At 39.6% G+C, this 27,106-nt stretch overlaps 2 protein-coding genes across 2 annotated transcripts; both read left to right on the forward strand.

Annotated features, from left to right (window-relative positions):
• Nucleotides 1–3,857: 3,857 nt before the first annotated feature.
• ncaph (non-SMC condensin I complex, subunit H) lies at nt 3,858–17,150 on the forward strand. The gene is made up of 18 exons (XM_070834009.1): nt 3,858–3,955; nt 4,505–4,722; nt 4,902–4,992; nt 5,155–5,247; nt 5,723–5,840; nt 6,050–6,189; nt 8,727–8,916; nt 9,037–9,119; nt 10,681–10,874; nt 11,370–11,515; nt 11,858–11,964; nt 13,199–13,318; nt 13,598–13,705; nt 13,947–14,090; nt 14,213–14,323; nt 14,839–14,915; nt 15,387–15,462; nt 16,798–17,150. The coding sequence occupies exons 2-18, from the start codon at nt 4,505–4,507 to the stop codon at nt 16,855–16,857; spliced, it is 2,076 nt and encodes a 691-aa protein (XP_070690110.1). The 5' UTR covers nt 3,858–3,955; the 3' UTR covers nt 16,858–17,150.
• A 1,415-nt stretch (nt 17,151–18,565) lies between these two features.
• Nucleotides 18,566–27,106, forward strand: vamp8 (vesicle-associated membrane protein 8 (endobrevin)). Its single transcript, XM_070834516.1, has 3 exons — nt 18,566–18,724; nt 22,662–22,829; nt 25,214–27,106. The coding sequence occupies exons 1-3, from the start codon at nt 18,710–18,712 to the stop codon at nt 25,397–25,399; spliced, it is 369 nt and encodes a 122-aa protein (XP_070690617.1). The 5' UTR covers nt 18,566–18,709; the 3' UTR covers nt 25,400–27,106.

The raw sequence follows: 27,106 nt of genomic DNA on the forward strand, positions 1-27,106 counted from the left end.
ATGGCTAGATCTTACACATTGCATCTTTAAAACATTATTCTTTGCCTGGTCCACTACTTCAGTCTGCCTGTGTTTCACCAGCCAAACATCCTCTTCCACAGCACTCCTGCTTTGTAATTTCATTAAAAGCATTGGAACGGTACAATACATACTATCTCTTTCACTGACATGAACCTTAAGCAATCCTCACCTCTGCCAAGCAGACCTAACTTAAAAACTTGAATATGCCCTCATTGCACTGCGTATTGTCTGAGTGTGCTAGAGGTTAAGTGCCCCATTAACCCTGAACCAACAAGTGTCAGTATACCCTGGACCAACATGAGTCAGAGTGTGGGTTTGTGTAAAAGAAGGCTTAACTAAGACAGACAGGATCTAAAAAGTCTCATTGCTAAAAATAACTTTGGGCAAGAGATGTTAATTGTTGATGACGGCAGAGAGAGAATAATCATCATCATCTCCCATCAGACAGGAAAAATCAATCAAATGGCTAGTTAGAATAAGCTGATGCTTCTGCAGAGGAGATGGATGGGTTTCATTTATTCAGCACTGCTGCATGTTGACACCAATATGTCTGTGTGAGTTTGTGTGTGTGCGTGTTTACTTCTGTTTATGTATATGTGGTTTAAATGTAGTGTATGCACATATTACACACACACACACCCACCGTCATTTCAGTTTTAATGCCATAACCATACATCACATTATGGTGCTTCTCTTTAGACGCATTAGCACTTTCACAGGGTGCACACACACACACACACAGGGTGGGGGCTGGGAATTGCCATTAAATCCGCAACCAGGATGAAATACTACAATAGGTGTCCACCAAGAGATTTATAGATTGTGAATTCTTAGAAATAAGTATATTAACTGTTTACTAGACAGGCCTTTATTTCTGCTCATGCTGGTCAGGATGTATACACAGTGTAGCTTAAACTAGTGTCAGAGGACAAATGATATTTGGGTTTATGCACCGTTCTTACACATTCTATACATAATTCTAGTCCCAGCTTTCAACACAGACATCCAGTCAAAGGGTTTCCATCAGTAATAGAGGTCCATAGAGCCTCAAAGCAACTGGATCCTAACAAATACACAAATTGACATTCCCTGACAAATGTACTACTTTCTTTCTCAAGTTAGCTGTAAACTTTATAGCAGAACCTTTGGCTCATATTCTTACCTTCTCCAACAATGATACTCCCAACATAATGGAAATATGCCTATGTTCTCTCTTTGCTGAAAGGAGGGGATCCCTCAGTTGGGTGGATGTTAATGGGAAATTGCTGTATATGCTGACTGTTCCTTACTGTGTATGCTGATTGTGCCTTTCTGCATTTGCTGCCTTTTTCATTTGATAGAAGATTACCAACTGTATGTAATTACATGTTCCTCCCAGCACTTTTTGATTCCTGATTCCTACCCCAACTGTACTCACAAGATAAGCTGTTTTGGTGTACGTCATGATGATTCACCCCACGCACTGTGTGCTATAAATATCCTGTGTGTGAAACTCACGGTCAGGCGTCTACAGAGACCACGGTCTCTGTATGAACTGTTCGCTCTTCTTGTACAAGAATAAAAGACAAAAGACAACTTTGGTGCTCACCATTAGATTTTTCCATGACAAGGCAGTGCAAAAGACATTGTGCAGCTCAGATTTTTCCAAGGCAAATGTAATCTACATTACTGTTTTATCTGGGCATGCTGTAAGTTGGTTTTCAAATTACTTGTCAACTAAAGCACAATTTGTCTAGTTTGCTCCTCTCTTTATCAAAAGGGGTGCCCCAGGGTTCCATAATAGGACCACTACTGTTCTCCAGATTTGTAAATAATGTCTGTGATAACTTATCAAAGCCGTTTTCCATTTCATGTTATCTATTGCATATCCCCTTCAATAGTAGAAACCCTTGAATTCCTGCAGTCTCCCTTTGATGTTGTTCAGTCCCAATTAACTCATCTTAAGTTGGTGTTAAATGCAGACAACTGAAAGTTTAAGCAATAGAGTTTATTTATTTGCAGTGAGCTCTCAAGTACTTTGTTGAAATGGTCACACATGTTTGGGTATTTTTATTGATCAGAACATGACATTCAAATCAGACACTGAAAATCTTGTTTCCAAGCTTTTTACCTTTATTGGATTACAGTGATCTGCTCTTTTGGATTCACCTGACCAGTGCCAAAAGAAGTTGAATACTGTATACCATATTGTTGTATTCTGTATTCTGTATACTGCTGCTAAGTGGCCATCTCTGTATGTCTGCAGCCTTTTGTATTGGTTGGCTTTTATATATAAATCTCTCCTTGGGCTAGCCCTCTTTATTTGTGTACAAACATACATATGTAAAAACCAAAACCAATATGGTCTATGCTCTCAAAACATTCTTCAGATGGTCTCCAGAGTTAGAACAGAATTAAGCAAAAAAGCTTTTAAATATGTGGCAACTTATTCCTGGAAAAATAGGCAGAAGGACCTGACATTGTAGAGCTGATTACATTTGGGGAATTTAAGCTGATTTTAAAAGATCAAGACGGTAGTGGTCTTGGTCAGCGTGGCTGCTCCTGACTTTTCTTTTATTGCATATTAACTGGATATTGGGTTCACTTGTGTGTGACAGTTTTATGTGTGTGTGTGTTCATCTCTCATCTTTCAATGAGAGACATTGAGACACTCAATGAGACCTACTTGGTTAAATAGTGTATACTGTATATATCAACCTCTTGCTGTGGTGTTATACTGTGCTTTGTGAAATGTTTGATTAAAAGGAATGAAGGCAAGTAGACTTCAATATGTATTTGACAAGCTGTGATTTGGAAATGGTATTCTGTTTCACATGAGTTGAACTCAACTCAAAATATAGAAACACAAGATCTTATCATGAATAGATGACTTTGTGCAAATGTACATGCTACATTGTAGACTTCCCAGTCCTGGGGAATGGATTTTTCTTTCACAGCAAATGGGGGAAAGCAGTGTTTTACCCAAACGCTACACCAGCGGTGTAGTAAAAACCAGCATTGAAGCCTTACTTTTTACTGCCATCTAGTGAGCAATTTCAGCGCTGTGCTGACTTGTCTGTGAAGCTGTTTTGATGAAACAAGGGGGAAAGATACATGGCAGGATTATAAGAAACACCGTTTCACTAAATGTTCGCCAAATTGCTGTCCTAATAGTTGTGCTGGTGAAGGAACAGACAACAGACAATCACAGGGTTCCTATCAGTGATCAGGAACCAGTTTCATGGCAATAATAGAATCAAGTGCTTAAAAGAAGATAAGATAAGATAAGATATACTTTATTTTCCCCGTGGCAAACTTTTTCCTGGACTCCGTCCAGCTGCAGTTTACAATATAGAAAAACAACAGAATAGAAAGAACTAAAATTAAAATTAAATAAAAGTGCAGGGGTGTGTGCATGCAGGTTATGTTACTGTGTGGCAGCACAATTGTATTGTAATTGTTTACAAGAGCTATCAACAACTTTGTTACCAATTATGCAAGTACAGCAACAATAAAGCACATCCCTGCCAGTAGAAACAAATGGTTATTTTCTACCACAACATTCAGTACATAAAAGTTTTTTGGTGGTACAAGTCTAATTTTTGAAGTGTGAATTAAAATACAGAATCATGAATAATTAAATAACTGAATATCAATACCAATACTACAACAACTACTACTATTAATAAGAATAATAAAGACAATTAATTGATTTGCTTTGAGGCATTTAGTCATTAAAAACCTAAAAATGTATCCAACAAGAGGTGTATTCAAAGTGACTGGGCGTGGTTTAACGTCATGACGTATGTAGTCTTACGTAAACCGCTCCGCGCAAAAATTCAAACGCTGAACAGGAAGAAAAACTACTACTACTAGTTTTGCTCTGTTCTTGTGTGTCATATTATAAATTGTAACGAAACGCCAGACGGCCACATTGGAATTGAGACATTTCGAGGTACGTAGGGCTGACCATGCAAGCGTTGTGCTAATGCTTTCTTTTTTTGGTCAGTGTGGTCAGTTTGTTAACAATGAGAACACGTCCATATTAGCTAGCATTGTTGTGCTAAATTGCTATGCGCTGGGGGAACCTGGAGGCAACGCTTGTTTTCTGGTCTAGTTCTGGTGGAACGTGTTATTGGACAGATACGCCATGCTGTGTGAAATATGCTGTGTTTAGAAATATATTCACGTTAAGTTAAATCACTTTTTATTCTACTTGAAGTTAACGTCATAATCCCACTGGTTTATATCTGAGTGTCGTACGGGAGCCACATAGGACAAATCAGCACTTCGGAAATGTTTAGAATTAGAGTTTAGTTTAGAGATTAGGTCCGAGCCAGTGTTTTACTTATTTACTACATTCTGCTTTTCACTAAAGTGTACACCTTTTCAACAAGCATACAGAAAACCTGTATCAGGTAGTTTGTTGTACTGTAGAATTCAGTTACTGCCGTTTTTCTTGGACCTGTGTCAACATGCGTTTGTATGTTTCTCTATCTATAAGATGAGTGCAGCCTCCACACCCGTCTCCCGGGTACGTCAAGGATGGACATCGTCCTCCTTAAAAAACAAGGGTCTGTCTCCTGCGGCCTGCAGCACCCCGCTGCTGACGGCCTTCCCCGGCAACGATGATGAGCAGGAGCGACGTCAGCGCCGGAGGTCGAGAATCATTGATCTGCAAGCTGCCACCGACTCCTCCTTCAATGACTCTGCGTCTCACAGGTAGGCTGTGGAGATTAAGATTTGGCAAACCGTTGCACATCAGTGTCAGTCTGTCACGTAGAGCTCGTAGTTTACGTTTGAGGTGACAACATTTTAAACCATGGTTGCAAAAGCCAATTTCTGCCTGCCCTTCTAATAGGCGTCAGGGAGCTTAAAGATAATCTCGTTTTTGTATGCAGTGCTACGGGGACTCCTGCAGCCGTGCCCAAGTTGTCAAATGCACAGATCTCAGAGCATTACTCCACCTGCATAAAACTCTCCACTGAGAATGTAAGTATATGTGTGCTGCTGCGTACATTATAGTGTCTGGATCTTAGAAAATCATTCACTGTTTCAAACAGTGTGTATTTTGAAGTGTTATAATAACCACCCTGGAAATGTAGTCTCTTATCTTTTACATTTTCTGTGTGTCTTTTTTTTTTTTTTTGGCAGAAAATCACCACCAAAAATGCATTTGGTCTGCATCTGATTGATTACATGGCTGATATTCTCAAACAGAAGGATTCTGAGCTCACAAACTTCAAGGTTTGAGTTGTCTTTTTTTTTTTTTTAATCCGTTTCGATAACTCCCATGGTTTCCCAGAAGCCTTTGAACTTTAGATTAATTTAATGAATTTGAATCAAATGTATGATACTTTGTCTGTTGTAGCTATTTCCCTGCTTTATCCTTGTAGTCATGAAAAACATAGAAGACTTTGTAGTCATCTATCTTGGATCTGAATCCAGTGATGTATAGCATCCAAGTTAAAGCCTGTTGAAAGGTGTTGATAAGTTATGCAGTCTAGGATGGGGTTTTATCTGATGAGAGGTCGTTCCACTCATTCTGATAAGGCATCCTGACTTCAACCTACTGAAAGCTGCAAACACACTTTTGTCGGAAGGGGTTGTTGTGATGATGTAAAAAAATATATATATATATGAGCAGTGCTTTTCAAGGTAGAAATGCCATGAAATAGTCATTGTTTGGCTCATTTCACAAGCAGTGTGTGTTCTCTTGAAGGTGGCAGCTGGCACTTTAGATGCCAGTACCAAGATCTATGCTGTGAGGGTTGATGCTGTTCATGCCGACGCCTACCGGGTCCTAGGTGGTCTGGGAGCCGAGACCAAACCTGGAGAGGGTGAGAGCATCATCAGTGTGGTTTACTTACTTTTCTTTGTGTTGTTGGATTTTCATTTAAATGTACTGAATTATACACTGGAGCTAGAAGCTCAACGTTGTTCTATAAGATGTAATACTTGGTCTTACCTGCACTGTTGTGTTATTTGAACACCACTTGAGGTTTTCCGTTTTGTTTTGTTTTTTCTCCCATATTTTGAATATATCCAGACCATGGTCTGAAGGAGGAGGGTGGAGATGAGGGGGCTGAAGTGACTGCCAAGCAGCCGAAGAAAAAAAGGCCTCCAAAGCGGACAGTAGAGCAGAACCTGAGCAACATCAATAGTGCTGACTCTGATAGGAAGTGCGAGGTAACGTGTTATCTTACAGGACAATATAACTTCAATTGAGATCCACCTCAACTCTATTTGGATTATACTATATTATATATATTATATTATTATATATAATATTATATTGTACTGTTGGACATAGTTCAGTTATGTCAAGTACTATTGCTATTTACCATCTTTTGTGTCATTAGATCTATGGCACTTGAATGAAAACATTCTTCTTTAAATAATGTGCTTGAAAGTTGCTCCATCCACACAAACTTTTTGAGGGACTCAGGAATACGTATGTTTGGATGATCCAATACTTCCAGGAGTAAAAAAAAAGTCCTAATTCCAGAGATTGGTGGTGAAGTTTACAGTGCTTAACATCAAACCTAGACGCCACAACCGCTTCAATATGTGTACCACTTGTTCACAAAACATAGAAACACTTAGCATCACTAGGATAAATATTAAACATTTTTATTTATCAGTAAAAGAATGAGAAGGAAGAAATCTTTCAGGGCATATCTCCATATAAACATTTTCTATCCAGCCTTGTAAAAGGTAAACAAAACGCAAAATTATATTGATTAAAATGGTTATATTATCTATTTATTATTATTATTATATTATTCATTGGCAGCAGTAACAAGAGAGTACGCTAGGTTAGCACCATTGTTGGAATGGAATAAAGTATGTATTTTATTTGAGGAACGAACGGATAGCAGTGGAGGGAACCAAGCAGGTGACAGCCATGGCTGGAGGGATGTTTTCGGGTTGTCCTTCCGTCCCTCCCATCGTCATGAACAAGATATCTCAGGAATGCCGTATCTTGGACTCAAGGATGAACTGATTAGATTTTGGTGGTTAAAGTCAAGGTCACATGCTTTTGGCCATAACTCAAGAATTTTATCCCATTATCTATGGTTTTTGTGTAAAATTTGTCATAATTAGCATATGAAGTGATGACACTATATCCAAAAGATCAAAAGTCAACTTCCCTGGGAAATCACAATTTTGAAAAAACATTTTCTGGCCATTATTCTACACCACAACTAAGGAAGGAAAGCGGAAGTCGTGACCATATTTCACATTTGGTTGGCTGCGGCGATATTTCTAGGCGTGTGTGTCCTGCGTCTGACTGAGAAAAAGATGTCGCGGTAGTAACATTACATATGTTTTTCAATTTCTTTCTGTGGCACACACAGGCTCACACAAACTTGCTAGACTCATTCACAGACACAGCTTACTGGTACAGGTAACACTTGGTGCAGTTAAGTTGTGGGTGTTGAAGAAGTTAAGCACTCTAAATCTTACTAAGATAAAAAACTGAGGTAAAAGTATGTAAGCAATATAGCAAAATATACTTGAAATGCTCATTGTGCAGTTCCCATCAGTGTTTTACTATTATACCTGATGTTTTTGGATTAATGTTACTGCTACATTAATGTGACTGTTGCATTTTACAGCTGTTGAAATGTAGGGTTGTGCTAATTTTAACTACTTTGTATACTATTTGATAGTTTAATCTACAGCAATGCATTACGATCTATAAGATCATAATGTTTGTAGCCTCGTTGTTCTGTGAGAACCACTATCTCTAAAAAGTCAAGTTCACAATTACCACTCTATAATCTATAATCAGATCTATAATTTGTCAAAAAACACAAGTTTTATCAGGTACCCACCTAGTTGCCTCAAATCACCACCTGTAAGTCCCGGTGACTCTCTATATTCAAAGCCTATCAACGTCACTGAATTGGTGACACTTATCTTGGGTCTTGACCACAGGCTGTACAGGAGAAGTGGATGTAGCTTCCAGGTCTGATCAGTGAAGCCAATGTCCAAGTGCCTTAAACCTGCATTCTTTCTAAAGGCCAACAGGGAGCGACTCCACTAGTTGCCAAAATGCCAAACCTGAGGCTTCAAAACGCTAGTCCACAAACCAATGGGTGACACCATGATGGATATTTCTACTTTTTTGTACGGTCTATTATCTGTACAGATATGGATGTGAACTGCAACTTGACTGATAGAGAGAGGCATAGTAGTCCCAGGTGGTAATTCTAGTTTTTCACTTAGTCTGAGGTCCTAATTTTGTAGGCTTTACGTTCAGTATGCAGTCATGAGGGTCACATTAAAGGTCACTTTGCTCAAGTGTTAAACCATGGCAATTACAGCTTATCATTCTGTCATTGACTAAAACTTTATAATTGCCTAATATCCATCATGTGTGACTGATATCTGATAAGATATTCCTTTATTAGTCCCACAGCAACATTAAGTTCATTTTTGATGAGATGGATGATATGATGTGAAGACATGGATCACTAAGCTGCTGTCTTAGAAGGAGCACTGAGCAATTTCTGCAGGTTTTCTTTTATCTTTGGTCTCTAATACGACTGCACCACCTTTCAAACCAACTGTTTCTTGTGCTCAAATAACCCAAAGACATTACCACATATGAAGGTTTGTTTTTTAGTGAACTGTATTCGTATTTTTTTTTTTTTTTTTTTACCTCAGTTTCCTTTTTCATATGGCTGTGACATGATTAACTGTTTTTACCCACCCAGGTGGACCCCATGTTTCAGCGCATGGCGTCATCCTTCGATGAAAGCAGCACAGCTGGTGTCTTCCTGTCAGTCCTCTTCAGTGAGAACAGTCGCTGCGAGCTGTTGTTTCCCTCTTACATGACCCTCCTGCAGTCCAGATCCTCTTACTCTCCTCCACCTTCGCAGGGAGTCCCAGCATCCCCATTCATGGGTAAAAACCATTTACCAAGCCCAAAAGATTTGTTTTCTTTATTTAAATGCTTTGATTTTTTTTTTTAGCTGCTTCTCAGTAGAAATATTTAACCCCAGCTTTCTGTTTTGTTTCTGCCAGCTGGACTGCAACGTTCCCAGGAGAAAAGCTCCATCTGCCCCTCACTGCAGGACTTCTCCTTCACTAGCTGGAACCCTGAGCAGGTTAGACAAACCATCTAACCACTACAACCACCCAACCTAACATTATAAATTATTCTGATGGAAGTCTTTTATTTGATTAAGTGGTAATAGGACCAGCAATTCCTCTTCATAACACAATACCACCTTCAAGAATCCCCACATGAGCAGCATCAGATATTATATTAGGCCACAGTGGCAGGAAGAACTCACAGGAAGAAACCTTGAACAGAACCAGGCTCAAATGTGGGCGGCTTTCTGTCGGGGTCCGTGTTGGGGGAGAGGGAGAGAGAGAGACCAAAATACTAACTATAGTACTGACAGAAGGAATATGACTAATAGTATATATAATATACGACTAATATTGGTAAAAAGTGGTGGCGGTGATTCATGAAGCCAGAGAACCACAGCAGGAGAGCCATGATCACGATCCACAGGAACCTGAGAGATGAGAAAAGCACAGAAAGGCTTCCGGGGAAGATACCAAGTTAGTAACAGGCATTAAAGAGACACGAAGCATAAGAATGGAGAGGAAGAGGAGAAGAGAAGAGTCCTCTGTTTAACATATTTTACCGTTTATATCTCAGTTTATGTCTGAATGGTTTTAAAAGAGTGTATGACAGTCTTAGTACTGCCCCAAGGTTATATTGTGTGGAATAGCAGTGAAGGAAAATCTGCAGGAATGTCAGTGTGATGTTTTTGGGTTTTGAGGAGCAGTAGAAGTGTGCTTGGACATTTAGACATCAGATATCAGAGCATTTATGAGTTATTGGACAAGGTCTGCAGAAAAATGCCTCCCGCTATAAGGCAGTGATGTTTTTATAAAAAAAAAAAAAAAAAATGTTTTGGTTGTCGAGAGAAGTTACATACTTGCAGGAGGCCGTTCAATTCCCCTTTAGTGGAATCTTTTTGTCAGCACCATCAGACCTGTGGCAAACACTGGAACTAACATTAGCTTGGAAGCTTATTGTTATTCTTAATGGGAAAGTGTCAACATTCATTGGTTAATCCTTCAATCCATTTAATGCCATTTATAGAGGTTCAGGTCATCAATTATATCATAAGACATTATTGTTATGTGATGCTGTGAAGGTGCTGAAAATTGATATGATAATAGAAGATTGTGGACCTTGCTGTGTAATGTAGAAACTTACAGCTAAATAGTTGATTCAGTTATATTAATGTAAAAAGAGCATGTCACTAAACTGAACTATTGCCACAATAGATGATAGTGAGGTTTGGACAAGGCTACATATGATCGTTTTCAGTCGGGTTGTCACTTTTTGTTCGATATTCAAATGGTCGTGTAAATATAGGAAAAAGTTAAGTACTGAAAGTGCTGATGTGCTCGAATTCAAAATTAAAGTCTAATGTCAGTCTAAGTAGTTTGCTTTGAGGTCCAACAGAGAGTACTTGACCTATTGCATTGGAATGAATGAAATTATGTTTGTTTTTATTTAATCATGGTAGTTCAAATTTGTTCAACCTAGTCCTAGTGAGGAGTTTAACATCCAGGAATCTGGTCAAGGACTTCTTTTCAAGGACACTTTCAGATACCTTTGTCTGTCTGTCTGTTTTCTTTTAGACCATGAATCAGCTCTTGGAGAAACTGAAACAGGGCGAACACGTGTTTGATGTGAACGCTGAGCCTGAGCCTGAGCCTTACGAAGATGACTGCCCTGAATTTGATGCAGACAATGAAGATGGATTGCGTGACTGTGAGGAGAGATCCAAAGAGTTCAAGGAGGGCTGTGAGGCTTCTGGCTCTGGCAAAGGAAGGTAAGATCGTGAATTGTACAGCAGTGATTTGCTGAGAGGTAGAAGAACTCACTCTTTTACCACAGACCTTCTCATTTGTTTATTTAATCATTTTTTATTATCAGGTGAATTGGGCAAAGTTTTCCAGAGATGATTCTCTTTTCTTTTAACTTTTTGCGGCTTTTCTGCACTAATACTCCTTAATGTTGTTTGTATCTTGTGTTGGGATAAAAGGAATGCCTTTAAGTTCTACATAGGAAAAGAAAGCAGCCTCTTCTTAATGCCTACTTAAGCTCACACATTTTAAAATGTATTACTCATATCATAAGTAAATGCATTGCCTATTATTGGCAGGAGAGTAGATATTTAATGTATTAGAACTACTATACATTTAACATTAGGACTACTGAATTGGTCAAAATCCAACTAGTACAGCCTCTACGAAGAGAAGGGTCATTTGTGTGCGTGCATGTCCTGATTTGAATGGTTTCTCATGCTGCTGTTATGGTGGCACAGAGATGTGATTCCAATCGGAGAGGGAGACATTGCCACCATGTGTCTGCAGCTGTCCTCTCAGCCCAGGGAGTATTCATACTTCAGCCCCAGGACCATGGCCACATGGGCTGGACCTGGCTACTGGCAGTTCAAACCAAAGCACAAATGTGAGTGAAATTCATGGTTTAAAACACAATTGGAGACAACTGTGGTAGTTGAGTAGAAATGACAGAAGTAAGTGCCCTTGAGCAAGACATTTTTTGCTAATGTAGCCCGAACCTAGAGCTGTCTTGTGGCACTTCCCAGGGTGTTTCTAGTTTTGCTCAATAGCCATCCCATTTTATTTAATGGCAGAAAAGTAGCAACAAATATTTTTTATGCTGTGTTATAATTAATATGCATTAGACTTATATTCATGTTTTGAGGTATACGGGGATGGTTGTTCTCCCTTATTAATGTGTGCAGCATAACAATTATCTGTTTCATCTGCCTGTTGTCATCACCTATAGTGGACCATTTGCCTGACAAGGAGACACGTAAGAGAAAGCCCAAGAAGGCCTTTGAAATAGACTTCAATGATGATGTCAACTTTGACACCCATTTCCGCACCACAAGAGTAAGAACCCTTGCTACATTTGTCATTCGAAAAAACAATATATTAACTGTTCAGTTGTATTAATATTGTCTAATGTTTGTTGATCAGTATTAAAGAAATTGTGTTACAGGTGGAAAAATATGATTATTTGCTTCCTTGGTTAGATGACGAGATGGATACCACTTGATCTTCTCATGTAACTCCCAATATGTTGAACCATGTGGGTGCATATCAGAGTAAACTTCCATTTGAAGAAAAACACCTAGAATATGCCAAAAACCTGTCTGTGGGCTGACATAAATATTTCTGAAAGAAGCCAGATACACTATAACATCTTTAACTGTTCCCTTCTTTCTGAATATGTCCAGTTACCCACCATTCCTTAAAAAAGCAGCTTGTTTGCAAACTAATGAACTTGCATTGCTTGTTAGTTATCAAATCACACTCGGAAGTATTGGAAAGCCAACCATAAATAAGTCCGGGATTGAAATAGGTCATCAGTTTAGTCATGCAGTTGGTTTGCTCGCTCCATGTGATGGTGTCTTTCCTCAGATGGATGGAACTCAATAATGTTACTTATTTCATTCACAACCCTGTATTTTTCCCTGTGATATTACTAGGTCTTAAGGTGGGAAATTGGCAGTACAGATTTGCCTGAGTTTTGATCCCTGCTCCCATTCACACATGAGTCCGTGCAGGAAATGTTGTGGAACATTTCAGGGATAGACAGCATGTCAGAAGAACAGCCCAGGGCTTTGATAGTGTATCTAACATCAGAGTCAGTGGTCATCTATGTTCCATCTATCATAATGTAGAGGTATTAATGCTATAACATGGCACTTTTTGGTGTAGTAACCATAGCAACACAACAACCAGTTCTTTAGGAATTATGTCTGATCCCGCTGGTGTCACAGTTGGAGCTTAGGGAGTCTTTTATGTCTCTGGTTTTAGTTGACCGCGCATCAGTATAAATACTTAGTGTGGGTATTCTGCTCGTAAACTTGACCTGACATTTGTCTTTCCACCAAACAATTTTATGTCATGGACATGTCAGAGCAGATCTGAGCACAGGTTCAAGGTTGGTGTCTTGGCACACATCTCCACAACACATATTAAAGAGTTTTAGCACCAGTAATTCAATTCAGTGAAATAGGATGAAAATTTAGATTAAAAACTGACCTCTCTTTCTGTAGGGATTTGAGGCGCTGACCAAAATCTACCTGAACTGAATCTGATATCTGCCTTCCCCTCACAGGCCGCCACTACTAACAGCAAGTCTGCACTCAGTGCCAGCCATAAGAAAACAACCTTACCAGCAGACTTCCAGTTCCCTCCAGAGGCACTCTCCCAGCTCAGCCTCAAACCCTCCAGCGTGGTGAGTCTTCACCACTTGTGACAGGGCCGGTGGAAGAGATTCAGAGTAGTGATGCACAAACATAGACATACTTTTTTTGTTTGTGGAATCTGATTACTTTACATGGTGGAAATGTAAAGCAATCACATAATTCACACCATCATCAGCTTTTTATACTAAACTCGACTTAAAACAATTGAGACATGCGACAGTCGCTGTATAATATATCTGTTACTATGATGATACCAAAATATCATTTGTGCTGTATTTGAAAGATATATTTAATTCTGTTAACTCTAGCTGAGTAAAGAAGGCCATCAAAGGCTGTCTGGAGAGCTTGGAGAAGGAATTGGAGATTACGACTACAACAACGCCAACGATACAGCCAACTTCTGTCCAGGTCTTCAGGTCAGAACTCCTCCTTTTTATCCCCTTTAATTTAATGTGGTAATTGTCATTGCATGAACCTTATGCTGAATTACTACCTCTGAACCAAATTTGTTTTGTAAAATTCACGAAATGTGAGAACTTCTAATTTCCAGAGGAACCGGAGACAGAGAATTGTCGTTAAACGATTACAAAAACTAAATGGGAACCAAATCACACACTTTCATCCATTTGGAATCTCTTTGTCCATGTTCCTCTTCAGGGTGGCGACAGTGATGATGATGTTGAAGGTTTTGTTGGTTCAGATGATTCACAGCCTTCAGGTGACAGTATACCTCCACCCTCACAAGATCTAGAGGGCGTCTCAACCTATGGGGAGGATGATCTGGTACCTGAACCACACAGGGTGAGTAACACAGGATTTTAACGCAGGTCACTCTTGTATGTGGGTCTTGGCTTTTTAGAGGTAGCATCTCTTTGTTGAAAATATTTTCAAGACACTTAATTTTACATTACTTGTTCCCATAGGTCAACAAGATTGAGATCAATTATGCCAAGACAGCAAAGAAAATGGACATGAAGAGGCTTAAGAACAGCATGTGGACTCTTCTGACTGACAGCCCAGAAAAATCCACAGAGGTAAATCACAGTGACAAAGTGGCCACATAGTATCTTACTATATAGTGGTCAATTCATGCTCCTCTGTTTTGAGGTCAAGGTTTGGTATATTTTTGGTATGGCTACAGCAGAAATAAAAGGTAGAAGTTAACATTTTTGTCTTTTATTTTGAAAAATGTGAACATCCAACAATGTGTAAGTATTATTAAAACAGTTAAGCCGATGGCTAGCCTATCCATGAGCAGCTGAGTGGTGCTCATAAAATATTAAAAGTAAAGTAAAATATTCTGGGCGTAGAATACTTATTGTACAAGTGGGAGTAATTGGATTATTAACCTGTTTTGACAGTAATTGTTTGGGTCACATACCAAACTGAACGTCCTGCACTGAACAGTTTGGGACAAATATACATATTGTTACACCCCTAAGCGTTGCTTGGTTGGTAGAGTGAACATGAATCAAAGATTTAGCTGTGTATATCTGTGTGCTTCTGCTTGTGCCCATCAGTGTTTTTTTTGTGTCACGGTTCTCTACAGGAGGCGGTGACTGTGGAGAAACCAGAGGTGTGCGGGGAGAAAGTCTTCAGTCAAACCACAAAGACACTGCTTCAAAGGTACCAGTAGTCCTTCTACCATGCCTGCCATGGCGCAGCACTAATGAGGAATAATGACTGAACAGCACTCACCAAAACAACATTGCATGCAAATTATATATCCGTGTTGTTTTCACTGTCATTTGACATCAGGGGTTCTACTTAGATATGAAAGCATAGATTTAAAGACAATGTCTTCTCCAACATCTCTATATTCTTGTGAAGAAAGATTTTCACTATATTACTAGATTACTATATAACGACTGTTATTTGGAGCTAGTGATTCCTGTAGTAAATCTGTGGTCCCTGTGATCTGTGAACCAAAAGACTGATATGTTTTTGTCAGTTAGCCTCATAGATATGCGTTATTTGAACCCTGCTGCAAATCAGGTAGCAGCTGAACTAAAAACTAGGGCGTGAGGTTTGAACAGCATGACTGATGTAATGAACTGTGTATGTCTCTCTCTTCTGTCTGTGCTTGTGGTGGACCAGATTGCCAAACACAATGGCTCAGAACCTGTCGGTGCCTCTGGCATTTGTCGCTCTGCTTCATCTTGCCAATGAAAAGGTGAGTTTTGCTTTTTAAACATTATGGCCAGATGTTTATTAGGCAAAAAGGAAACCGTGTTATTCTGTTGGTCAAAAGTTCAGAGAAAAAATTAGAGATGCAGATACACAAAACAGGTTTTCTTCAATTTCTTGCCACAAGTTAGATGAGGAGATCTATACCACTTTTATATCTGTGCTAACTAAAGCTCAGTGGATGCTGGTATTAACTTAACATTTAACACACTAAGACTAAAGGTAACTACTTTTTGAGTTGCAACTTTCCTGATGGTTGCCTTTGCCAAGAAACAGGCCAGTTTTGTTTCCTTTGGATAGAGCCAGACTAGCCATTTTCATGTTTCTAGTCTTTGTGCTAAACTGATGGCCTGTATATAAAAGTCAGCGTAGCCACCATGATGTCACTCACTGGTTTGTGGACTGCCATTGAGGGCATTGAGGTCATCGCCATCTTGGTTTCAGTAGCAGAGCATCCAGTTACGCTTAGACACGACCCACCTCTAATTGGTTAGTCACATGGTAGTCCTGCCCTTAAGCATGCCCAGCTTACTGATCTATTTTACTCTAAGTATGGCCATAATTTACAAAATGATCAACATGCTGTGTTGAAGAAGACTTGAAGCCAACTTGAGATCATAAATTCATTAGGAAAGTATTTAATGTGGTAATAAACCATACAGTTGGACTTTTTTGCAAACAGTAGAGTCTGTTTGCAAAAAGATTGCCACCCATTAGAAAGAATGCAGGTTTAAGGCAAGACTTCCCCATTGGCTTCACTTTTCAGACTAAACTAAACTAAGCAGCTCCTTACTTAGTGCACATAATGAGAGTGATACCAATCTTCTCATCTGACTCTCTACGCTATGAAATTGAGAAAAAGCAAATTTCAAATTTTTGTCTTGTGATTAAATGTTTAAAATCAAATATGAAAATATGTTGTATATTGTTTCATTATAAGCCCCATTTAATAGTTTCATTACCCTAAAATAATAATCAAGACAGCATGAACATAGATTCAGTCAACAGATGAACTGTTCAAAATAAGTCTCCAAAGCACTTTATACCACAGGTAACCAAAACAATACTAATGCCTCAACAATGCAAACCTAACTACAAGTAATGGCCACCACTTTTCCTTTGATCACGCTGTGAGTGCAAAAATGTTGTACATGATTAGTCCCTTAATGTGTTGTGCTGCACAGAGTAGTGCTCTTTGTTCACCATGGAGTTTTAGTGAATGTCACAAATACTGAACCGACTGGAATGTTCTTAAAGTATTCAAGTGCTCATGTCTGTTTCATGTGGTGTGAAATGTGGATGATGTTTTGTTTTAAAACAGAATTTGGAGCTGGTGAAGGTCGATGACATGTCAGATATCATCATCAGACAGGGGAACTGAAAGGACACAGGAGAAATGAATGGTGGGATGTTGTATGAGGAGTCGTCTCTTTACTATTGTGTAATATCTGAGGTTTCCCGGACACTCTTTGGATTTTTGTGACGTTTTTTTTTTTTTTTTTTCTAGCAAATATAGCATGTAATCAGGAACTGTTCAAAAGTAAAATCTGTCTTTTAATTCTTGAAAGGCACAACATTTTGCCTTTCCTGTTATGCTGTACTATTGGTATCCTGTGTGTAAGTAATTTAACTGCTCAACCACTGCACAAAATATGTATATTGTCAAAAGAAATAAAAGCCTGTTTTCTAAAACATGTTTTGTGGTTCGTTCCTAAACATTAGGCCTTTTTCCTCCACAATTTGTATTTCAAGAATGCAATAGACAGCAGTTTTAGCACCCTAACTAGTGCCAGCCAGGCAAATTGTTTTGTGAAACGGACATAATGGCTTGGACTATATTTAGCTTCTTGGACAGCGTTTAGGCCTCACCACTGCCTTCTTAGATAGAGGAGAAACCTGTTGGTCTGGGCCTGTGCTGCTGGGGGGTGGGACTTTGTATGACATCAGTACATCTGCAGAGCTGCAGAGCAAGGAGGAGCCAGACAGTCATCTGAGAAAGATACCAAAGTCAACATATCTCTGAGCTTAAGCACAGTTCATTTTCACTCATTATTTTATTTAGAACATTATCAGCAGAGACAAACGATAATCCCACACTCGCCACTATCAGCTCTTAATGTGGACTTAACTTTCTACACTGAAACTTCTTTATCTAGTTGAAAGGGATCTCTGACGTGGAACATACGCCTCTAGAGATAATGAGTTATTGTGTTCAGGAATTATATTGACTGATTAAATTGACTGATATTGACTATATTGACAAGCCAATCCAGCAACTTGAGAAGTATTAATGATGTTTTCCTGCGAAGGACCGATAACGTTTTTGGCCTCAAAGCGCACGAGTTGGAAGAGCCATCGCTGCTTGAGAGTTAGAAGTCAAATGCCAGTAGTTAGTCAGTCTATTCTCTCTATACAATCACCACAAATGAGCAAACCATTTGTCTTGGCTTTCTCAGCACACCTGTGCACAATCCTTTTGTTTGAACATAAGGGTGACATAACACCTCGGCCACGCCTCTGAGCTGTCAGAGCAGCCAGAAGAATACAAAATGTTCTGAAATACTTTGATAGCTTAATGACAAGATATGATGGGCACACCTTGGTATGACGCCATCCCGAGGATAAAGAAGGAAGAGCCACGTCAAGTTGTGTTATGTAACAATAAAGGAAATCCAAGGAAATGGACTTCAAAATAAAAGCACGCAATTGTCATTATACATATATTAAAGTGAAAATAATAGATTAGTTCAAAAAAGGATAAATGGATAAGACAAAATAAAAACACGTCACTTTGCTGAGTCAACAAACTACACACAGATCTACTGTTGAAATCTATTTTCTCACGTAGGTTAGTTTGTTTTGCTGTTGTGGCTAAAATGGGATAACTGAATTAAAGTAAAAGTACAACTTTTTACTTTTAGATATTTAACACTGGTATGTTCCCTAAAAAGAAAAGTTTCGACAGGAGCTTTATTTTAAGATATGGTCAGGATATTGTGGTTGTGTTGTTGTTAGCTTGATACTTGAAGCGAAGGAGGAAAAAAAGGAGTTTGAAGGAAGAAAAAAAAAAAAACAACAACAACCAGGAAGTTAAGTAGAGGAGGAAACATATTTGCGACGGCCGGCATCAAACTCAGAAGTCTTTAAGAAGGTTTTTTATAAGTGTTTTAAATTACAGCGTGAAAAAGAGAGTCTGTCCGGCGGGTGGCGGTTAAAGGGCATCGTTGGACAAGATGGACAAAGATCCGGTAGGTGATAGTGCCTGACGCTGTGTGTCACCATGAAGAACACCAGACACGACGTGCGACAGGTGTACGTCCAGACAGCAGAAGTTACTTCTTTTGTTTTTATTTTAAACTGTGGTGTTTAGTCTGAAAATGAGTCTTTTACAAGCGGACACATGAACTTCTTGTTGTTTGAGAGAGGAAGTTTCCGAGTGTCCTCTCAAAATGGCCTAATTACTCGTACCGCGGAGAGCACACGGCACTGAGTGGAAATGTTTTGATGCGGTTAAGCTAATGTTTCTTTCACGTACGCTGCTCAAACTACGCCACAGACTTTCCATGAAGACTCATGAGGATTTAGTAGAAGTCACAAATGTCGGTGTTCCGCGTATATTTTCCAAAACGCTGGCTGTCGGTTGAGCCTGACGCCTGCAGCTAAACTCCACTGTGTGTTAGCTCACCTTGCTGACTGATGGAGATAAAACACCAGCACCTTATACTTTGAGTCCAATTTAAACTTTTACAGCTCGAGCTCACTGCCTGCTAACTTATATGTTGTTTTGTATTAACATTCTACCAAGAGAGGCAGTTGTAAAAGTTTTTTTTATTTTTCATTTTATTTTATATAAAGTTTGTGTACAATCCTACATTTAAAACTCTTCCAGTAACATAATGTCCAGCCGTACCATTATGACTAAGACTGTAAAAGATCCTCTCCACACGTCCTTCTCTGAATTCCATTGTACAGGCAGGATATTCCATAATGATACTGTGCCAAGCAACAAACATTTCTATTATGACCCTGGCTGTGTTGACCTGTCTTGCCCCCAAGTTCATCCTAGCAAGAGTTCCCTCGGAGCAAATCAAGTGAATAGAAGATGAGATGACTAGAAAATGTGTGCCACTTCCTCATACGTTATTCCTTATTGAAAAGAGGCTTCTAGAAATTATTTTGTGCTTCTTTATACTTTTAACTTTATGACAAGGTTGTTTTGAATTTTCCACTACTGTTGTTTTATTAATGGCATATTTGCAAAACTGTGTCTTTCCTTCTGCGTTCTCTCCTTGCTGTGCTATAACCAGCTGTGGGATTAGTTTTTCACCTCCTATCTAACAGGCGTCTTCTCAGACGCCCATCGGTGTCTGATTGGGCCTATTGGGTATCTTTTAGACTTTAACTCACTTTTGCTTCCACGGTTTAACAATCACAAAGTTCCACAGTTTAAAAAGTATAGATAAACCTTCGAACGTGAGCTAGACTGCCTCAGTCGTACTGCGGGGAAGAGCTGAACCATTAAACTGCTTTCCGTAAGCCTGTAGCGTTCATTGCTTTGACAAAAGGAAAATCTCGCTGCTTGTCTAGTGTCTGTCTAGCATATGCTGTGTATGCACTCAGCGGTTAAGGCCATGCCACATTTGATTAGATTAGGACACGAGCAGTGAGGATTTCCTGTGGCCTACCACGACAAATGGCATTCATCTTTTGCATTTATGGCCCCGGTCAAACATTTTAACGGGTACATTTTGATTTATCTCCTTCACATGTTAGAGGGCACTTTCATGTGCGTCATACTTATTCCGTTCCACGAGAGCTTAACATTTACAAGGTGCTCTATCAGGCAGGCTCTTCCTCAGTTGCCTAGTTTTACTTTTCAGTTTTAAGACTGAAGTCCTTTCCCACACTTTTCCACTTCCACTCTCATTTTTGGGTGAATTACAGCAGTTCAAATATTTGAAGGGGAATCTTAATGTAGCTGACGGTGCATAAAATCTTAAGCTGGGTATGTTTCTGTCTCCCTCCTCCTCTGAATGTTGATACTTGATAGCTGTCAGCCATTCAGCAGGCCTCACTGACTTCACTACTAGCACTCTTTTATCAAGGGAGAAAGAATAAATCTGGTTAAAGAGGACACACAGGAGGGCATTTGATAGCAATGCTGTAAATGATATGATACAATGGGGGAGAAGAATGTCAAATAAAATAGAAATTTAACAAGACGAATAACACATTGTCAAAAGCAGCCACATAGAAGCAAGTCTGTAAAAGTGTTGAGCTTTGAGAGATCGATTAGATGATGCTCCATAAACCAACAACTCCAAAGGAACATGTGAAGAATGAAAGATGGGCTGAAGAACGAACAGGATAAAAAGAACAATGACCCATCTTTGGAATAATAAAAGGAAAAGAGGGGAAAAAAAATTTGAAAGGAGGAAGAAAGGAGCAGAGAAAGAAGGTCGAGGAAGAGAGAAGCCAAACCTGCTCTGTTTCCTGGAGACTCTTGTGTTTACAGTCTGGTTCTGGCTCATGGGACACGGAAGTCGCTGCATGCACACTGTCACACATGCACATACCACGTTGCATTTGATATATCTGACTTGAAATCACACCTACAGCTGTTGAAGGTTCACTGCTTATCTTCTGGTTGAGTGCAGACAAACTGTAGTGGGCGTTCCTGCAGATGAGAAAACAACTGTTTGATAGCCGACAGGTTGCAGCGGCCAAGGAACTGAAAGGACTCTCTAAGCCACCACCAACCAGTTGTCACCCACATGGTTGCCTGAAAATACAAGCCTGATAGTGACTCAATACACTTTCATACTGTCTCGGCTTGCGTCAGATAGATGGCTGCAGCCCCTGGGTGACGGGAGGAAATAAATCTAATATTGCAGGCCAAATGGAAAAATGTGTCAGGAAAACATATTTTAAAGATGAGACTGCTTCAGCAACCCTGTGCACATATTCAAAATGAATTATAAGTTTGAGTTTAAAAAGACATTTGCAGAGGGCAAGTGAGGCAAGCCTTAAAGGGGCTTTCCAGCAATTTGGTATTGCACTTCTGTAAAGTTGGGGGACTCAAGAGACGTATAAAAACAAATTTTCTGAATTTTAAAAGGAAGTATTAGAAGCCAGTATATCGTGACTTGTGGCTCGATTATGGGTCTCCACAGTTCCAGAGATATTTGATCCTACATTTCCCACAATGCAACTTAATAGTATCCTTTTTTTAGACCGTCCCTGCCTCCTACATCCCTACTTCTGTCCAACTCCAGTTTGTAAAGCAGGCTTACTGTTTTTAAAAATTTGAATCTCGGTAACATCATGAGAGCTATATTTCCACACTGAAAAGCTCCTGCAGAGCTACAGAACACTTTACACAGCGGTTTTAGAAGGCTGAGTAGCACTCTTTGTAACAAGTACGCAACTTTTGTCAAATGGCACTTTTTTTTTAAAGTGTTAAAAAAAGTGTTAATGTTCAAACAAAACAAACAGCCATAAATCAGACAGGAAGTTAAAGTTTACATGCTTTTATCTCTTGGCATTACAGTTCTTTCATAGAAACTAAATACTAGAACTGATGTCATTTCGCAGCCGTCTGTGCATGGATAAAGCATGACAGGAAAAAGATTTTTAGTGTGTTGATCGGATTCAAAGCTTGAATAAAATAACACATCTCAAACAAAAAGAAGTTCCTTGAGGCATTTTCATTTTTCATGAGACATTATTATGTGAACCATAGAAAAGGGAATGGAGCCAATGACTGATTCGCAAGGTGTTCCACAAGCCGTCCAGAAGCAGACAAATGAATCTGCAGACGCTAGACAAGTATCCAGTTCCTCCACACAGTGTCAAAAGTGGCACTAAGAACTACTCAAGATGTCATTTACAGCTCTGACAAGTAAGACTAGTGCTGAGAGAATGTCACTGTTATCCACAACTGTGGAGAGAAAAGGTTATTTTGAAATAGAAGTAGCAATAGAAATTTTGCATCAAATATCACTTACCACAAATAAAATCTTTTTTTGTCACCTGAAATTTAAAAAAAAAAAAAAAAAATCTAACTCTTCCTCTTTCTTTTTTCCTGATTCTAAGTGGCTTTTTTCACCGTTAGGCTGCAAACGTGTTACACCTTGTGTTCCTCAGCTCATTTTCTTGCATTTCACTTTTTCTGTCCCTTCCCAGGAGCTGGGAGGAGTGGCAGAAGAGCCGGAGCCACAGGACAAGGTGAAGACCTTGAGGGAACAGGTAGACGGAGTGAAAGACATCATGACCCAGAATGTGGACCGTATCCTGGCACGAGGAGAGAGACTGGATGACCTCATGGACAAGTCAGAAGATCTGCAAGCAGGGGTCAGTCTTACCACTGGAGTCCTTTTTAAATGTGTGCGGAAATAGGTGGAGAGATGGCATTTGTAAAGAAAAGGGTTGGTAAGCTGTGACCACAGAAATAATCATTAAGTAAGTCAGTTTAACGAGTCAGCAAAAGCCATCTCACATTCAAGACATCAACAAACACAAATTACCTTGGAAGTGTGGCTTTTTTCTTGGTTTGAACTAAACTTTTTAACATGGCATTGTTCCAGCTGCACCTCATTAGGCAGCTTATTAACACAACCACCTTTTGTCTGAGTTTCAAATGCCACTGTGCACCGGCTGCACACAGCCTCTTCACGGTAGACATTTTGATTTGTCATAGCAGGGGAAGCATAGGTGGGACTGATAACATTAACGATGCTCCATTAGTGTGTCCTTATCGGTCATCACTCATGATGCCAGGACCTTGAGTCTAGATAAATTGAATGCAGTTATTTTCGGAGTACTTTTTCTGCATTAACATGTCAAAAAAAGGCCTTCCGCTCATCGTTGTCGGAAACAAAACCACCGTCTGTAATGATGCACAAACCTTTAATTCATCTCTTAAAGCCCAAGAAATGATGTGTTTCTGTGGTCTTTCAGTTTATATATGGAAGTAGTAAGGTCGTTATCTCAAACACTTGTATAAAACATTCAACCTGTCTCACACAGCTGACCCTTTAGACTTTAGCTGTGTTTGGAATTGCATACTAACGCCGTGTCTTCTACCTCCTCACGGACTTCATGTTGCCTGCTCACTGAAGTATGCCACTACCAGCAGACTGTTCACACATAATTATGCTCCAGCAACGCGTCTTCTCTGCACGCCATGACTATTAATTGCAACATCACAGTCCGAGCTACGGTTCAATGAAACTTGTTTACCACAATTATAAATCAAGCCTTTTTATTTTAAAGTAAACTATAATTATCAAATATTGTAGTGCTATGTTTTCTGCATTATATATGTGAGTTTTTTCCACGTAACTGTACCTTAATGTCCTGCTTCACATTCTCTCGCCAAATAGTGATGCATAGATTGCAGTTACATCCACCAACATTGCATCTGTGGATCAGGTGGGTCAGGCCAGAGAAATTTACATTCTGATTTAATAGCAGATGCATTGCAGGTGGGTGAAATTGTACATAATTAATGAGGAGAATATTAGTAACCTGAAGCAAGCCGCTGTGCACATTTCAGCACAAGCACTTTGCCATGATTGATTATTTAAATCTCCAGATACGCAGACAGGATCAGTCACAATCTAATTTTAATTAATTTACTGTGTTCTTCTAAACATCCAGTAGGTTGAGATTGTTTAGTGTAAAGCTGCCGTCCTCCTGATGAACCCTGAGCTCCATCAGAGCTGTCTAAAACATTTTTATTTCAGAATCTAAAAGTTTAATTCTGTGCCTGGAGAGACCCCCCCCCTGCCCTGTCACATCTATAACATATAATATTTATAACATATCTATAAGTTTTTAGTTTTGCCACTTAAAGTGACATTACTGCACGCATGGAAACGGTTACGGTTACTGAAAGCAACCTCTCTAATCTCAAAAGTAAATCGTTCGAGAAAACACTCATACAGGAAGCAATAAAGAAATCACCTGGAAAGCTTGCGCTGCTCAACATAATTTCAAATGCACTGCAGTCGACAGGGACCGATAGAGGTGGAAAGGTCCATGTGCAGGTCTCTAAATTAGAGAAAATAATTCATGCCGGTGGAGGCAAGTGGATAATTTATGCGTACATAATCCGAGCATCACTACTCTTAGTTATTTTATTCAACTGTGCCCCTTACCAGCCATACTGTGTTGCTTGAACTGTCTGCCTTGTGGCTCGCCATCGGAGAGTCTGAAGAGAAGCAGTGCGGTTGAGTATATGAGCGATTTCGTGATGCATCCTGAGAAATGTTTGCTAATCCAATTTGCACCCTGGCATCTCTCCATCTACACAAAATCCACACACTATGCAGTTGAAAGGCACTCAATACTCAATTTGACATCATACATGAATACATAGAATTGTACGTTAGTATGCCATTCCAAACTCAGCCCTAATATAGCAGCAATAGCACAGCTGCATCTAATAACATTAATCATGGCTCCATTTCATTTAGTTGTGCCAGCGGGCCATGCCAGTCAACCCAACCAGCATGCACAATACCAGGAATGAACAAAGGACTCATTATCAGTTGCAGTACTCAATGTACTATGTACGAGAGAGGTGGTCGTTGAGTAAATATCCCCAGCTTTTGTCAGGCTCTTTAGGTGTGTTTGTGTGGTAAATAAAACTGTTGGTCATCATACGAGTTGCACACATGTAACTATAAGTTAATGGAGAAATGGACCGCTCTCGTCTGCCTCTCCCTGCTCAGGCTCAGCACTTCAAGCAGACGTCTCAGAAAGTGGCTCGGTCCTACTGGTGGAAGAACGTCAAGCTGATTATAGTCATCGTGGTGGTTGTCCTCATCATTGTCCTCATCATCATCCTGCTGGCCACTGGAGTCATCCCTATCAGTGCCCCCGTGCCTCCCATAGTCAATCCCACCAAGAAGCCATGAACACACAAACACACACATGTACAAATAGACATAATGAAATCATAAACTAATTCTTATTGCACAGTATAGTAAGTAATATATAAACTCAAGCAAATTACTGTCTAGTGAAACCTTTATTACTTACTTTATTACTTACTTCATCTGTACTGGTCACTTTCATGCTTATATTGGAATTAGGACTTCATCTTTGGTTATGGAACTTACATGACACATAAGCTTTTGAAAACCCTTTCAAAACACAATTTCAGCTCGGCCATTTGTGAATGAAAGAGAAATTAAAGTCACGGCTCCTGCGAGGTCAGCAAAAACACGGTCACTGTTCTCAAAGGACGATTCATACCACCACCGTCAGCTCTTCTAGGTTAAACCGCTTCACCACAAATGGTTGTTTCATCCTGTTCCAAGAGGAACTCACTTCACTGTGTTGCAGATAGAAATGGTGAGGCCATTTCTCCAGCCTTTTATGAGATGTTACGTTTGTCTTGAATGGTATCACTCATGTGCTACTTAACAAAGGACAGTTTGTATAGTTTAAAAAAAGAAAATGCTGTGTCTAAAAGAAATCAGGCAACTTTGTTTTTGCTGACATTGCATAAATGGACCAAACACAATTCTGTAACAGTTTTAGGTCACAGTAAATTCAACGAAAGGCCCAATTGTGATATTCGGTGTGTATGTTACCATTTGTGGGCGTATTCCTGTCAGAGTGCTTCCAGTTTCTTCGTCGTCAGACGACATTCCATTCGACTTCAACTCGGTGTGCTCAACGCTGCTTTGGTTCTTTTGAGGATGCTGTCGTCAGCTCCTTGTTGGTATTGAGAGCTCATGCTTGAGGAGAGGACACGGTGTAGTCAACAGAAATGTGTGGTCCCTGCAGTGGAAGATAAAACAAAGTCAACCAGAGTCGGCCGTACAAGTCTGTTCCCACACGTTTTAGTCTCGGAGGATCAGGCTCCTCCAGCCAGTCAGCTGAGGGAGATCACTTACAGCCCCTCCGTGGTTCCCGCTGCTAGGTCCATGTCAACCAGCGAGCCCCCACAGTCACAGCTCACAACTATAGATTTCTCTGCTACTCTGTTACAGCTTCAGTTCAGCCTCAAGGTCAAAGTAAACTGTAAATAGTCAGTATATTTTCATCTATATGTATATTTACAACAGCCCTTAACCGCTTTGTTAATGGAAGTACCTGTTCTTTAGAGACTATTTATTTAATGCTTTATGTTATAGATGTTCTTTCTTTTTCCAATTTAAAATCAGCCAATGGAAGCCATTTTGGATTTCTATATGAACAGAATCCAGACTAATTAATGATAAAACGGTACCGTTCGCTTACTCTGCTCTTAATCATTTTTCTACAAGTTGGTGTGAAATGTAGGCTGTATTGGAACAAACTCCACATTGTGTTTTTGACGTGACTGTTTGCCTGTTCACACACACACACATACTGACCTGATTAATGCTGTGTAAGACTACGACTGCATTTCTGTTCGTACAGGCTCCAGCTGCAGCAAGCCTGTCAGTCAGTCAGTCAGCTCCTTCCGATGTTTTAAACTCTGAATCCACATTCTCATAAGAACCAGAAATCTGCCGAAGCCTCAGCTGACCTGAATGTTTGATTAGCAGAATTGTCAAGGGTGTTATTCTGATGAGTGGTATTTAATGGTTTTAACTGTCTGATATGAAATAAATGTGTCTGCTGTGTTGCAA

The sequence above is a fragment of the Pempheris klunzingeri genome, chromosome 7, assembly GCF_042242105.1.
Source record: "Pempheris klunzingeri isolate RE-2024b chromosome 7, fPemKlu1.hap1, whole genome shotgun sequence".
Classification (NCBI taxonomy): domain Eukaryota; kingdom Metazoa; phylum Chordata; class Actinopteri; order Acropomatiformes; family Pempheridae; genus Pempheris; species Pempheris klunzingeri.

Bases quoted from the DNA above. Each gene is read 5' to 3' on its own strand.
- ncaph (XM_070834009.1), top strand. From the start codon at position 4,505: ATGAGTGCAGCCTCCACACCCGTCTCCCGGGTACGTCAAGGATGGACA. The intron at 5,248-5,722 runs GTTTGAGTTGTC...GTTCTCTTGAAG, and splicing joins CTGAGCTCACAAACTTCAAG to GTGGCAGCTGGCACTTTAGA. The intron at 13,706-13,946 runs GTCAGAACTCCT...GTTCCTCTTCAG, and splicing joins ACTTCTGTCCAGGTCTTCAG to GGTGGCGACAGTGATGATGA.
- vamp8 (XM_070834516.1), top strand. The intron at 22,830-25,213 runs GTCAGTCTTACC...CTCCCTGCTCAG, and splicing joins CAGAAGATCTGCAAGCAGGG to GCTCAGCACTTCAAGCAGAC.